The sequence below is a fragment of the Pelodiscus sinensis genome, chromosome 12, assembly GCF_052426305.1.
Source record: "Pelodiscus sinensis isolate ZL-2025 chromosome 12, ASM5242630v1, whole genome shotgun sequence".
Taxonomy (NCBI): Eukaryota; Metazoa; Chordata; order Testudines; family Trionychidae; genus Pelodiscus; species Pelodiscus sinensis.
The window spans coordinates 10318759-10334124 of record NC_143063.1 but is presented as its reverse complement, the minus strand read 5'-3'; the positions used below and the strand labels follow the sequence as shown (position 1 = coordinate 10334124).

Here is a 15366-nt window from a genome sequence, read left to right as displayed (position 1 = left end):
TTGCCTCCCTCGTCCGAACTAGGGGACAAGTGTAGACACACCCCCACTCAATAAGGAGCAGCCAGAGATCATGACGCAGGGATGATCCCCAAAGCCTTATTCTGCCCCTCTAGTGGAGCTGGCGGGAAGTGGGGGGAGGGGTGACCCACAGAAATTAGGAGCCTGCTGGAAGTCTCCAGAGAGCTGTCGCCTCTGCACCTGGGAAGGGAAGGGGGAGGGGCTGGCTCCTCAGGGGCTGGGCCTGGGCATCTTCTCTCAGGAAGCAGGGGAAGCCTTGTGCCCGGCAGGGAGCTGGCTCCATCACTGTAGCCGGCTGGGCCCTTACCCCGCTCTGCCCTGTCAGGAGGAGGGGAAGGGAACTCGGGGGCTGAGGTGGTAACAGAGCATCTCCCTCCCTCCCATTTAACACTCCATTGGCATCCACAGCAAAGTGTGGGACACTTCCGGCCCATGCAGCCTCCTCAGCACCTGCCCTGCTATCGACAGGCACATTTGCCTTCCCTCTGCCTCCTCTGCCTGTTCCAGTGCGAGAGGAAACCGCAACATCCTCTGGGAGGAGGGTCCCAACTATGGGATGGTTTCCCTCTGCTCCCATTGAATGCTCTGTTCCCTTGAGACTTTCATCCTCCTTAAGAGCACTGGGGCTCTCAGACTGGAGGTGGGACAGTACTACTGTGTCCTGGAAAGTCTCATCAGCATAGCTCTCTGCCTCCCTTAGCTCCTCCAGTTCAGACACCCTGGCCTCCAAAGCACGAACTCGGTCTCTGAGGGTCAGGAGCTCCTTGCAACGGGTGCACACATAAGCCACTGTGAAAGTAGAAAGAATTATACTGTAAGAAAAAGATGAATTGTGCTGTAATAATTGAATAAGTTGAAGGAATTCTGTTTGTCTTTTTAAGAGGAAGAAGAAAAGTATGTTCATGTTGATTGTAGGTATTTAGATCAAGGTGCTAGGCAATTTGGGCCTGAGTTTAACAGGAAAAGAAACATTAGGTGTTAGACAGGAAACAATTCCAGATAATCAGGGAGATATAGCCAGGAGATTGCTGTGTGCTTAATATTGAAATGAAGAGTACTTGAGTAGCCTCACACTAATTATGTGAAGTTTTGCCCCCCTTTTAATCCTGTTAATTTTGGCTCTCTTTTGACTGTATAAATCAAGAGGTTTGAACCTTGTATGGCACTCACATTTTCTCCATGCATTTTAGCAGAGCTTTGCTGAAATAAACAGAGCAGTCTGCCAAATCTGTGAGTCCTGTCTGACTTTGACAATTTGGAGGTTCTACTGAGATGGCAACCGTCTTCGCTGAGGCTGTGTGATCCCTGACCATCTTGCAGGATGACCGTGGCAGCCGGCACCTGGGCATTTGGCCTGAGCGGTCCTCAGCCAGAACGGAAAGGTGCACAGCCACAGCGAAGTCTACGCCATCGAACCTGTTGGTTCCTGCTCTGTTCTGGTAGGGATCCCGGGATCTAACATCAGGACTCTGGTCAGGTAATTATTTTGTCCGGACTGAGGACTGTCTTGTCTCTGTGTCTATCCGTCTTCCCTGTGGTGTGAGTGAGTCTGGGAGCCATCCCTGTCCGGGGACTGGCCGACCAAGGGGCTCCTGTCCCCACGGTCTGTGTGACTGGAATCTGCACAATCGCAGCCGCACCGCACCTTGGATAAAATCCTTGGAGTGAACGCAAGGGCGATTGAGGCAGTAGCCTGTGGGCTTCTTTTGTGTGTTGCACTGGGCACCGCTCTGACGAACCCGAATTTCCTCCTTGTGCAATTGGTATATGAAGTCCTCCTGTATGGGTAACTAGACGTCTAAGCAGGGATAGTTCCCTAAAGGGACCCTGGCTCAGTTTATATATTTTAGAAAGGGTCCGGACTCCTGTAAATTTCTGGAAAAATGATCTAGATTAACTCTGGGGGGATCCCAAAACTCAGTGGCCACTGTTAGGATCTTGGAACAAAGACCAAGTGGACGTCTTAAAAGACAAACTTGGCCTTCCCAAAACTAAATTGGCTAGAGGAGAGGTAGATTGCTTCATGCAGTGGTGGGACGAGGCAAATCTTAAATGAACTGAATCGAAGCTCGCCTCCCTTAAAAATTCTAATGATAAGAAAAAGCTTTATTGGAAACCTCCTCTCCCACCACCAGACCGAGCGCTTCCCTTTACCCCGTCCTCCAAGAAGACTCAGACCGGTCCCACTTGAAGCTATAAACCCTGGACCCACACGGAGCTCCACTCGATTTTAAAAGGTTTTCCAAAGCCCCAGGAAAACCCTACCAAATTTGCAGAGGAATTTTGCTAGTGTGCAATGCCTATGAACCCTCTGAAGCAGACCTCCTGCAACTGTGTAAGCTACTTATAACCCCGTAAACAGCAACAAAGAAAAAAACCCGGGCAACTATCACACAGACTGACTGATGGTTTTTGTTTGGTTGGTTGGTTTTTTTGGGGGTTTTTTGGGGTACAGCAACCAGGTAAAAATGGACAGGGCGCCCTGGCGCATGCGTTTGTTAATAGCCTCTTATCTGCTATTAGCAGTATGTTAAAGCAAATAAGTGTTGGATGGGAGGCCAAGACCATGGACAAATTGCAAGCAGTGGCAGAGCATTGCCACTGCACTCTAAAAGGAAAGAGAAGCAGTCCTCACAAAAGTTGATAGCTCTGCAAATACAGCATTATTCAGGGCAGGGCAGACAGTACTGGGAACGGGGAGGGTACCAAGAATGGGGATAAGGTCGGAGAAGGGGTTGTGGCACCCAGTTTTTGGGATTTAGAGGTTTCAGCTCCGGTCATATCCACCCTGTGGGAACAAGGCATTATTGTCCCCTGTTCCAGCCCCTGTAACACCCCTATCCTCCCAGTTTGAAAAGCTGATGGTAAATCATGGTGATTTGTTCAAGCTATTAACTGCATTGTTGTACCCACCTTTCCTGTAATCCCTAACCCAGCAACTATTCTGGCTTCTATCACACCAGATGCAACTCATTTTACTGTTATTGATCTGTGTTCTGCTTTCTTTCTGTCCCGGGTGACGCAGGTCCAATATGTAAATGATCTACTCCTCTGTTCCCCTTCATCATCTGCCTCAGAAACTGACTCTTTAGTGCTTCTCACTGCACCCCCCCACCTTAGGGTTACCTAACTGCTGTAAGCCTTTTACCCTTTTCTGCCACAAGCAATCTGGTTGTGCACTTGGGGTTTTTACTCAGGAGCATGGTGGCAAAAATCGTCCAGTAGCTTATTTCTCTGCCACCTTGGATCCTGTTGCCCAAGGTCTACCCCCCTGTCTGCGGGCTGTGGCTGCCGCGGCACGCCTAATTGAAATGTCTGAGTCCCTTGTCTTCCGCTCTCCTGTTTCTCTCATGGTCCCTCACTCTATAGAAACTCTCCTGCTACAATGTAATACAGCTCACCTTTCCTCCGCCCGCCTCACTTTTACTGCTTTCGGCTTTGCATATCACCATAAAGTGCTGTTCTCAGTTGAACCCTGCCACTCTCCTTCCTCTGTCTAATGACGGTGAACCCCACGACTGCCTTGCAAGTGCCTCTGCTGTCACCGTCCCATGCCCCGACCTTTCTGATGTCCCTCTCTCTAACTCCGACCTTGTGTTATTCACTGACGGTTCCTGCTTTAGAGATAGCCAAGGTCGTCTCCTTGCAGGATACGCTGTGGTATCACTCTCTGAAACCCTAGAAGCTGCGCCTTTACCTTCTGTGACCTCACCACAAGTTGCTGAACTAGTTGCCCTAACCCGCGCTTGCTTTCTGGCTGAGGGACGCTCCGCCACCATTTATACTGATTCTCGATATGCTTTTGGGGTTGTACATGACTTTGGCACCCTCTGGCAAGCTCGGGGTTTCCTTACCTCTGCTGGTACTCCTATCAAGAATGGCCCCTACATTTCTGCTCTCCTGTATGCAGTTTTACTCCCATCTGCCTTAGCTATTGTTAAGTGCCCTGGCCACTCCACAGCAGATACTGATGTTGCTAAGGGTAATGCATTTGCTGATGCAGCTGCTAAACATGCTGCTGCCATAGAACCTTCCCCAGATGCGTTTCTCGGTTCCCTTTCTGTTTCTGTACCATCCCTTTCCAAACTCACCCTGCTCCAAGACTCTGCCCCAGAAACAGAAAAAGACTCCTGGGTCGCCCAGGGTTGCTCTCTACACCCTGATTCCCTTTGACGCTCGCCTAGTGGTGCCTTTGTGGCCCCCTTTTCGCTCTACCCAGCTCTGGCCGCCCTGCTACACGGCGTTTCGCATGTCGGAAAGGAGGGTATGATCTCTGCTGTAACTAAGGCAGGATGGTGGGCCCCCCATTTCAGCTCTTTCGCAGCTCGCCACTGTGCCGCCTGTACCACTTGCCAAAGCTACAATGTTGGCAAACCTGTAAAGGGAGCTCAAGGGTTCCGAGGCCTGCCCCAAGCACCGTTCTTGCATTGGCAGCTTGATTTTGTACAAATGCCTAAGTGTGAACGCTATGAATTCATTCTGGTTATGGTATGCTTATTTTCGGGCTGGATTGAAGCCTTTCCTTGTCGCAAAGCTGATTCACTGTCTGTTGCCAAATGTTTGTTAAATCATATTATGCCTGCCAAAGGAATTCCTGCCACTTTGTCCAGTGACCGGGGTACACATTTTACTGGACAACTTGTTCAGCACCTGGATCGTGTATTACATGTCACGCACTTGCTGCACTGTCCCTACCACCCACAGAGCGCAGGTGCAGTTGAAAGACGAAATGGCATGCTAAAAAATAAGCTTGCAAAAATTTGTGACTCTACAGGGTTAAGCTGGCCAGCGGCCTTACCATTGGCCCTTATGGAAATTCGATCCACCCCATCCCAAAGACATAAATTAAGTCCTTTTGAAATTGTTATGGGGCGCCCTATGCGAACAATGGCTACCATTACTCCAGTCTCAGACTTGAACTTGACTCACAGTACACTCCTTCAGTACTGCAAGGGACTAATGCAAGCTGTAAGTCACTTCCATTCACAGGTTTGAGCTGCCTGGCCAACCGAACCCACCTCTGACGCCTGCCACACCCTCGAGACAGGTGATTGGGTCTACATACGACACCACCAATGAAAACACGCCTTGGAACCCCGGTGGAAGGGCCCACATCAGGTGCTGCTCACTACCCAGACGGCTGTTAAGCTATCCGGCATAGCAGCATGGATACAGGCTTCTCAGTGTAAGAAGGCACCACCCCCAGCAGACCAGTCATCGCCTCAGGACCACGCAGAGTCAATTTTGACTCCAGAAGAAGACGTAGAGGAACAGCCTGCAATACCTTACAACCTACGTTCACGTAAGGGTTGCCTGAAGCAGACGACAACCAACAGCAAGGCCCAAGAAGAAGCAGCAGTGAGCCTAGCGCCTGCTGCCTGGTGGACATAAAACCGTGACTGCGGTTCCCTCAGCTGAGGTTGTCAGAACCAAAAAGGGTCTTGCCTCCAGCATGTGCCTCTGGTGGGGCCTGTTCCTCAGCTACTGGTGTCTTAAGGTCTGGGGAATCCACAATGACAATGACAATTCTTTTATCCACCAGCAAGTATGGATCGCTCAGACCCTTAATATCTCTAATTGCTGGGTCTGCAGCCACATCCCAGCCCACTCACAAGCTGGTGTTCCTGTCTTGGCAATCCCACTTAATTCCCCAGGCCTCACCGGAGGACCTCATCCATTTAACAAGACATGGAACAGTAATGACACTTGGGAAGCAGTAGGAATAAATGTATCTAAATGGATAAGCGTGGTGGAGGGAAAAGGTCACTGGTGTTGGGTGTGTAATGGGACGGGGCTGAATCTGGGGAGGAGCAGTTGTCTTCAGCATATTGTAACCAATGGTGTATGGGATTATTCAAACAAGATTGAAAAATGGAGGACCGGGTATGGGGATATGAATTTTTTCTCAACCTGGGATCAAACAGGGAAATCACTCTCCTGCTCCCGCTACAGCCACCCTAGTGAGAACAGTACAATCTTTCAATGCCATGCAAATAACACCACACCCCGTAAGGAGAATCACCGTGTGCCCTTCGGGGGATATTACTCCTCCTTTGTAGACACCTATATGGCAAAGGGGTGCAACCGACCCTTCCCGGCTTTGATAGGGCATCGTTGGGTCTGTGGGACAAAGGCCTATACCACATTACCAGTTAACTGGTCAGGTATCTGTTATCCCGCCCAACTCTTCCCACAATTCCGAGTGTTAGAGTCCTTCCCACGAGAACGCCTCCGTAATTTTAGGCGAAAAAGAAGGAACTTGTCGGATGCCCAATGGTATGTGAATCACATAAGCCCTTTAACTTGGGAAGAGGCTATTGGTGGTTCCTTTATCCCACTTGGGGGAGTAATACATCATGCAAAAAGGCTTCTGAGGTTACAAGCAGTAGTTGAAATCATGGCAAATGAAACTGGAGAAAGTTTAAGGGCCCTGGCCAAAGAAATGGGAGCAATCAGACAAGTGGTCCTCCAAAACCGTCAGGCATTGGATATAGTGCTGGCAGCAAAAGGAGGGACCTGTGCTCTCATTGGCAAAGTATGTTGTGTATATATACCAGACAACACCAATGATGTAATAGATCGCGCTAGCTACTTAGAAAAGATTGCATATCTTCCTCACGAAGAGCCAAGTTCCCTGTGGAAATGGCTGAGTAACTTGTTCAATTTCTCTGGCATAGGAAACTGGTTGTTTCAGGGAGCCCTGACTATCCTATTTGGGATCTTAATGATTTTTGTATGTTTTCAGTTAATCTCCTGTTGTATCCAAAACTGTGCAAAACATATCACACAGCTAGCTACCCCTCACCAGAGTGCTAATCTGATGATTTTAAATATCACTGATGAACAGAGAGACAAAGAACGGTTAATGCAAGGAACCCAGTAATTGTTGGTCATAGGCAAGGCTTGACCAAAAGGAGGGATTGTGAAAGTAGAAAGAATTATACTGTAAGAAAAAGATGAATTGTGCTGTAATAATTGAATAAGTTGAAGGAATTCTGTTTGTCTTTTTAAGAGGAAGAAGAAAAGTATGTTAATGTTGATTGTAGGTATGCAGATCAAGGTGCTAGCCAATTTGGGCCTGAGTTTAACAGGAAAAGAAACATTAGGTGTTAGACAGGAAACAATTCCAGATAATCAGGGAGATATAGCCAGGAGATTGCTGTGTGCTTAATATTGAAATGAAGAGTACTTGAGTAGCCTCACACTAATTATGTGAAGTTTTGCCCCCCTTTTAATCCTGTTAATTTTGGCTCTCTTTTGACTGTATAAATCAAGAGGTTTGAACCTTGTATGGCACTCACATTTTCTCCATGCATTTTAGCAAAACTTTGCTGAAATAAACAGAGCAGTCTGCCAAATCTGTGAGTCCTGTCTGACTTTGACACCACACATAATTATACAAGTTACACTCGACGCAATAAACAGGATAGCCCCCACTCTGCTGCTGGGCTTGTGTCTCCATTTTTCTAATGAATAAGTTTAAGTATAAACTGGGATTCTTTTTAAGCCTCTGGAATATAGATTATAATACAAGTTACGTTTTAAAGAAGGTCAGAAGTCACTAGTGCCCTCTAACCTCCCCTCTAAACTCCCTGTTAGCTGTTCCTGTTCACAAGCTCCCTGGTTGCTGAGTCACAGGCTTATATAGCTCCGGTAGCCCCTCCCCCTGGCTGAGGCTCAGCCAATTAACAGAGGCTTCTAGGTTTCAAACCTTTTAGAAGCTCCTTCAAACAAGCAAACAAACAAACCAAACAGACAAACACAAGCTCAGCACACAGCAAATAACTTCCCCCCCCCCCCACACACACACAAACACACACTCCAGACAGCCACTTACCACAAGGGTCCCGCTTTTACTCCTCTTTTACCTGGAGAACTCCCTCTCCAAACTCCCTGTTAGCTGTTCCTGGTTGCAAGCGGAACAGGACTTCATTTGACTGCGTACTGAAATGTTTCTGTGTTTGTCAAGTAGCTTGCTAATGTTTTCAGTGCCAAAATCATCCCTGATTTCATGTGGGGGAAGTGAGGCAAAGAAAAAAGCTGCCCATTCATTTAGTTCATTCTCTGGAAACCTCTTACTCAGAGGCTCACAAAGCAGGGAGATGAAACGTAGAATAGGTTCACTGCTGAACTGGTCATCGGTTGTGGTTGATTTGATTTGATTTTTCACGCTGTTTCTCCAAGATCCTGCCCTCTCATCCTGCGGCTCTGGGCCCTTGCTAACTGCACAGCCTCACGCGTTGTCAAAGAACCTTTCTGGGAGCATTTAGTCAGTTCTGCTAATTCACGTGAGACCTCATTTAATACAGCTGCAGTGACGTGGCCATTAGTGTCATGGAACTTAGTCAGGCAGCACTTTGCTATTGGGTCATTATTTTTTGAGATTTCCTGTTCCAAATAGTTAAGAAGGGGCTCCTAATCACATAGCAAAGCACTTCCAGCAAAATGTCTAGGTGGCCACGTCACTTCAGTTGGAGGTTTCAATGATACAGTCTCATTGTCTGTGACATTTGCTATTTCCTCAAATTGTCCTCTTCAGACTGAGCACTTGGTCTTCAGCACTGGCACTTGGTTCCACACATCAGCTAAACCCAGGTCTTCTCCATGGGCCAGGCAGTGTTGTGCTGTTAAATGTGGGATGCTCTGCTTGAGTTGTCTGGCAACACCATTGTTTTTCCCCAGCACGACTGAAGCACCACCTGAAGTGAACATCGCTGTTTTCATCAGATCCCGCTTATTCAGGGTGTCAAAGGCTTTGAGAGCAGCTGTAACAGCTTGTGCATTCCAAGCAGATAACTGAATCGTTCCACCAAACACAGTCTTCTGCCCTGCACATGCTGCAGCTCTCAACTTGAAGTCAATGACAAGCAAGTTGGTGACAGAAATACCTGTGCTCTCATCAGTAATAAGTGTATGGTAGGAAGACAGGCGAATAGCTGACTTGATTTCTGCACAGAACACACTGATGATTGCCTCCAATACCGCAAAAGCAGAGTTTTTCTATGCCAGCTTGTACATACTGGTGCTTTCCCATGTGCTCATTTATATTTTGCGCATTTCTATTCTGGAGCTGTTCATTTGTACGGGAAGCAGAAAGTTATCTGTGAGAATTTTTATTTTTTCTGGCTTTAAATGTTTTCTTTCCTTCAGTTCCAGCCTCTTCTGTTTCTTATTTGTGTTTCTAAGAGCATCATTCACAACTCACATCCCAGGGGAGGAGAATTCCTGCTCCTAAGAATATGTGCAGCAGATTCAAGACTTTTGCTTAATGAATCCTCTTCATGTTGTCGAAGGGCTTCTCCCGTCCCACTTGTGGCCTGCGGAGAAGTGGCTGCATATTCTAGTCTGAGTCCAAATTTAGCAGGTCAAGCCCACATCAGCACTGTACTGGAATATGTCCCCCCTCTGTACACAGATCTGGCCTTGAGATTGTTGAGATTCTGCTTCAACCCTTTCATTCAGCCATTCTCCTTTGACCGTGGGGCAGCATTTCTTCTTAGGGTTTGCTCCAGTGTTGGTTGATGCTCTTTGCCTTCATTAACACATGACTGTTAAAAGGTGCAGAAGGGCTGGGGGTTATGTTATATCACGTATTCTGCTCTTAATTAAAAATCCTGTAGTCCATGAGATATATACAGCTTGTATTAAAAAGAGTCTGCCCGAGAGTGCTGCTGTGATAACTAACTCTGTTGCAGGCAATGATTAGAGTCATTGAACACTAGGACTGGAAGTGACTCAGGAGATCAAGTCCCTCCCCTGCACTCACGGCAGGACCAAGCACTGTCTAGATCATCCCTGGCAGGCGTCTGTCCAACCTGCTCTTCAGTATCTCCAGTGATGGAGACTCCACAACCTCCCTCAGCAATTTATTCTAGTGTTTAACCACCCTGACAGGTAGGAAGTTTTTCCTTATGTCCAATCTAAACCTCCCCTGCTGGAATTCAAGTCCATTGCTTCTTGTCCTATCCTCAGAGGCCCAGGAGAACAGTCTTTCTACCTGCTCCTTCTTGTAACACCCTTTTAGATACTTGAAAACCGCTATCATGTCCCCTCTCAGTCTACTCTTTTCTAAAGTAAACAAGACCAATTCTTTCAGTCTTCCCACATGAATCATGTTTTCTAGACATTTGGTCTGTGTCTAGACTACATCCCTTTTCTCGAAAAAGGAATGTAAATGAACCCCGGGAAACTTAAATCCCGCCTTCATCTGCAATTTCGAATTGTCTAATTTACATCCCTTTTTTGAGAAAAAGGATGTAGTTTAGACACAGCCTTAGTCATTTTTGTTGCTCTTCTATGGACCTTCTTCAATTTCTCTGCATCTTTCTTGAAATGTGGTGCCCAGAATTAGACACAATACTCCAATTGAGGCCTGATCAGTGCCGTGCAGAGTAGAAGAATGACTTCTGGTCTCCTGCTCACAACACTCCTGTTAATGCATTCCAGAATCGTGTTTGCTTTTCTTCCCCAACAGCATCACACTGTTTAGCTTCTGATCCAGTATGACCCCCTAGATCTCTTTCTGCAGTGCTCCTTCCTACACAGTCGCTTCCCATTCTGTATGTATGAAACTGAGTGTTCCTTTCAAAGTGGAGCACTTTGCATTTGTCCTTATCAAACTTCATCCTGTTTACCTCAGACCAGTTCTCTAGTTTATCCAGATCATTCTGAATTCTGATTCTGTCATCCAAAGCACTTGCAACCCCTCCCAGGTTGGTATAATGTGCAAACATAATACGCGTACTCTCTATGCCATTATCTAAATTGATGATGAAGATATTGAACCGAATTGGTCCCAAAACAGACCCCTGAAGAACCTCACTTATTATGCCCTTCCAGTATGACAAGTGAACCATTAGTAATTACTTTCTGAGAACAGTTATCCAGCCAGTTTTGCACCCACTTACGTTGTATTTCATCTTTTTGGTAGTTGCCCCATCTAGGTTGTATTTCCCTAGTTTATTGATAAGCAGGTCATGCGATACCGTATCAAATGCCCACCTCCTTCCCATACTGCATTGCCTAGTGCAGTAGTCTGGGAGCTGAATTTGGTTGTGAAGACAGAGGCAAAATAATCATTGAGTACTTCAGCTTTCTCCACATCATCTGTCACTAGTTTACCTCCCTCATTCAGTAAGGGCCCCTCACCCTCTCTGATAACCCTCTTAATGCTAACATGCCTGGAGGAACCTTTCTTACCAGTCACATCCCTTGCTAGCTGCAAACCAGTTGTGCTTTTGAATTCCTGACTGCTCCCCTGCATTCCTGATCCTATCATTCCAGAGCAAGCTGTACCCTTCTCTATCAATATTCCAATCACGTGTATTATCCCACCAAGTCTCTGTGATACCGACTGTGTCACAGTTGTGTTTATTTACTAGCACTTCAAGTTCTTCCTGCCTATTCCCCGCCCTCCTTGCATTTATACACAGGCATCTAAGATACAGATTTATTTTGCCCCCCAGTTCTGCTTTGTCCCTCTTTTACCTCTGCTATTGCAGCCCATGCTCCCTCCCATTTCTGACCCATCTTCCAGGTCTCCATGTTCTTCACTTGCCTATGAGCTTTGGTCACCTGCCACCGTCAAACCTAGTTTAAGGCCCTTTTCACTAGTTTAGCCAGTCTTTGCCCAAATACTCTCTTCCCCTTCCTCCAAAGGTGAACCCGTCCCTGCTTAGCAGTCCTTCTTCTTGGAACAGCATCCTGTGGTCAAGGAAGCCAAAGCCCTCCTGGCAACACCATCTTCGCAGCCAGGCATTCCCCTCCATGATGCACCTCTCTCTGCCTGGGCCCCGACCTTTAACAGGAAGGACTGAACAGAACACAACCAGCTCTCTAAACTCCTTCACCCATACTCCCAGAGCCCTGTAGTCACTCTTGGTCCGCTCAAGGTCACACCTTGCAGTATCATTAGTGCCCACATGGATGAGTAGCATGGGGTAGTAGTCAGAGGGGTGGATATTCCTTGACAATGCCTCTGTAATGTCTCAGATACGGGCCCCTGGCAGGCCGCACCTCCCGAGATGACTTGTCAGGGTGACAGATGGGTGCCTTCGTCCCCCTCAGAAAGGAGTCTCCAACCACTGAGGAAGATTTCACAAAGCAAAACTGATTCCAAAATGATCAGTCTCTGAGGCCCAGTGAGAGTCAGAACTCCTCAAGAAAAAGCTACAATACATCTGGTTTCACTGAATAATTGCTGTCTGCTGTCGTAGCTTCTGAAAGATGGTGAACTACCTGGATTTCATCCACTGTAGCCCAGTCCATCACAGCTAGAATCCAAACTAATTCCAGTTAGATAGGCAAGTTTCTTCTGCCTCTTTGTCTACTTTTCAAAATAAGGAATACAGTTCATACACAGTTTACAGAGTAGTAATGTTAACCCAGTTAACCCATGTGGCCCTGACCCAGGAGCAGCTTGGCAGCCACCATGTGATCCTGGCCCCAACACCAGCATTGGGGACAGCAGAGAGCTGCCCAGATCAGCACCCACTCCCCCACCAAACCCAGCACCACCAGCAGCGTCCTTGCCGCCGGTAGGATGGCGAGTGCAGGCTAGGTCTACACTACAGTTTTTGCTCAAAAACGGCCATCCACATCTCAAGTGCTTTTTTGCGCAAGTAAAACCAAGGAACAGAGGGGTTTTCCCGGTGTAGGTATTCCTCAGTCTACGAGAAATATTTCCTTTTTGCAAAACAGTTTTTGGCAAAAAGTTGTATGTGGACGGGCAAAAGGGGGTTTTTTTTGCACAAGAAAAGGGAAGAGGAAAAAGCACAGGTGCCCTGGTGGCCATTCTAGCCATAGCAATCACTGCTCACTTCAAGAAAGCATCCAGGCAGTCTGGACGCTCTCTTTCACAAAAGTGCATCCCTTTTTTGATGCGCTTTTGCAGTGTGGATGCTCTCTTGTTTAAGAAGTTTTTGCAGATGAAAAGCTTCTTGTGCAAGAAGCCTGTAGTCTACACTTAGCTTTAAGAGAAAATGTAGGATGAACTTCAGCCACTTCTATAACAGCATTTCTGTAGAAAATCCCCTTTTTATAAACAAACAAACAGACCTCAGACAAAGCCTCTCCTATCATAAGAACAGCAACCTTCTCATTAGCACTTTAAGCCAACTTTAGGGTCATCGGCTCCCACAGTCCCAGGCTGTAAGGCCAGAAGGGATAGCCCTGCTCCCCGAGTTTCACCTCCTTCACAACACAGGCCTGAGATATTCCTCACAACAGTTCCTGTGTCACTCCCGGCCCTATGTGTCTTCACCTTTGCCTGGGTTCTATGGACAAGCTCTGGCTCTTACAGGAGCGGATGATTTCAAGAGACCGCTCTTGTGTGTGAATCCTGGGCAGACTATTCCCCTGCCTTTCCGGAAGGACAGAAAAACCCACTGGCTCCTTCTTTTTATTCTAGGCTGCATTTCTTCTTGCGAAGACTCACCTCAAGGGAGCACAGACACAGCCAGGTGCTCAGGGTGGTGGTCCAACCTGCAGCAGCCGAGGCATGCTCCGGCCTCAGCCAGCAGGAGCAGGCCTTGCCAGAGGAGCCCAAGAAAACCAGAGGCTCCTGAAAGCTCCTATCAGGCATAAGAAGACTCTGTCTGTAGCCAGTGTGGAAGCTCCATGGCAAAGGCTGATGAGGAGACAACAGCTTCCTCGCCCACAAGCTAGTTTTACTAGCTAGGAGCTTACAAATTAGAAAGTGAAAGAAGCTGCAGTATTAGACACAGCCAGAGCACAACACATCTTCAGGGAAAGGGAACAGAGCCAAGAGCCCAGACACCGCTGCATGCAGAGAGAAAGGAAATGGGAGTGGAGAGCCCAGAAGCCCAACAGAACACATCTACGCACACTGTGGGCTAGCAAACACCTACACTGAACAGTGGAGTGTCTGACTGGGACATGCTTGGGAATCTCTTCTTTTCTGGTCTCAATAAACCTACTGTGACTCACACGTCTCATGCCCTGTTCTCATCCTGCTAGTGTTCCCTCCTTCCAGGCCATTGGACAGGATAGTTTCCAGCGCGGGAGCTTAAAGAGGTCATGGACTATAGGCATTGGGTAGGTGTTTGAGGATATATTAAGAATCTTTAAGATTCATAAACTGTCAGTCTGGAATGTAACCCTTTGCTTTCCAGAACCAGAGCGATTATTCCCACAAGCCCAAAATGAAAAAATCAGACCGGGGAGCCTGAGAAACATGCTGCAGTCAGCACCAGCCAGTGACCTATTGGCAGCAAGGGCAAATGAGAAGGAAGCGGAGGGATCCACTCCACCAAGAATATCAAAGCGTAATGTCTATGAAAAGTTATAAGGAGCTGAGATTAGAAACTGACAAGATCTCAGTAGTAGGCTGGAATTCTGGTTTCAGTCACCCCTGTGTAAATCCGCCTCCCCCACCACACGGATACTCCTCACGTCAGTGTTTTTCAGATCAGATTCTGATCAGTCACACCACAGTAAATCCCTGGTTATACAGGAGATGTGACCCTGGATTCACCAGGGTGTCAATGAGCAGGCTTTGAACCTAAAAATCCACATGCTGTCAGCACCAATTATATAGCCCCATCCATGCATAAGTTCTTATATAGCCAAGTCCTCTGATCTGAGAGCGCCAGAGAAGGTACGCCACTCTGAGCAGGTTTAGTGCCATTGTGCTGGATGGGGAGAAGATGTGGTAAAATCATTCCAACGGCGGCGTTTGTCCCCACTTGCTATGTATTGGTGCTCCATGGGCAAGGATAGAGGTGGTGGATGCTGAGCACCAGAGATCTGCCACATTGGACAGGGGGGTGCAGCTACTCTGGGGTCTCTGGGTACAAATAACTGATAGCAAAATCAATACCACTCTCCAGAAAACCCACTGACTGCTACACTTACCTACACGCCTCCACCTTCCATCCAGCACACACCACTCCATCCATCGTCTATAGTCAAGCCCTTAGATACAATCACATCTGCTCCAACCCCACTGACAGACCAAAAACTTTAAGATCTCTACCAAGCATTCGTAAAACTCAATTACCCACCGGTGGAATAGAAACAAATTGAAAGGGCCAGGCAAACTTGCAGAAACCATCTACTTCAAGATAGGCCCAAGAAAAGCTAGTTAAACTCCAACACATCAGCCACCTACAACCTACACTGGAACAGGATACTACACTCCGAGAGGCCCTGGGTGACAGACCTATACTCTCTAATAGACAACCACCTAACCTCAGGAAGATACTTACTAACAACCACAAGGCACAGCACATCAATACTAACTCTGGAACTTTCCCTTGTGACAAACCCCATTGCCAACTTTGTCCACATATCTACTCTGGGGACACCATCGCTGGACCTAACTATGTC

General features: G+C 47.4%; 1 protein-coding gene across 1 annotated transcript; it reads left to right on the top strand.

Annotated features, from left to right (window-relative positions):
- The first annotated feature begins 2604 nt into the window (after positions 1-2604).
- Positions 2605-7171, top strand: LOC149523700 (uncharacterized). The gene has a single exon (XM_089781435.1). The coding sequence runs from the start codon at positions 5471-5473 to the stop codon at positions 6899-6901; it is 1431 nt and encodes a 476-aa protein (XP_089637561.1). The 5' UTR covers positions 2605-5470; the 3' UTR covers positions 6902-7171.
- Positions 7172-15366: the final 8195 nt, after the last annotated feature.

Coding starts and splice junctions, on each gene's coding strand:
- LOC149523700 (XM_089781435.1), top strand. CDS start 5,471: ATGTGCCTCTGGTGGGGCCTGTTCCTCAGCTACTGGTGTCTTAAGGTC.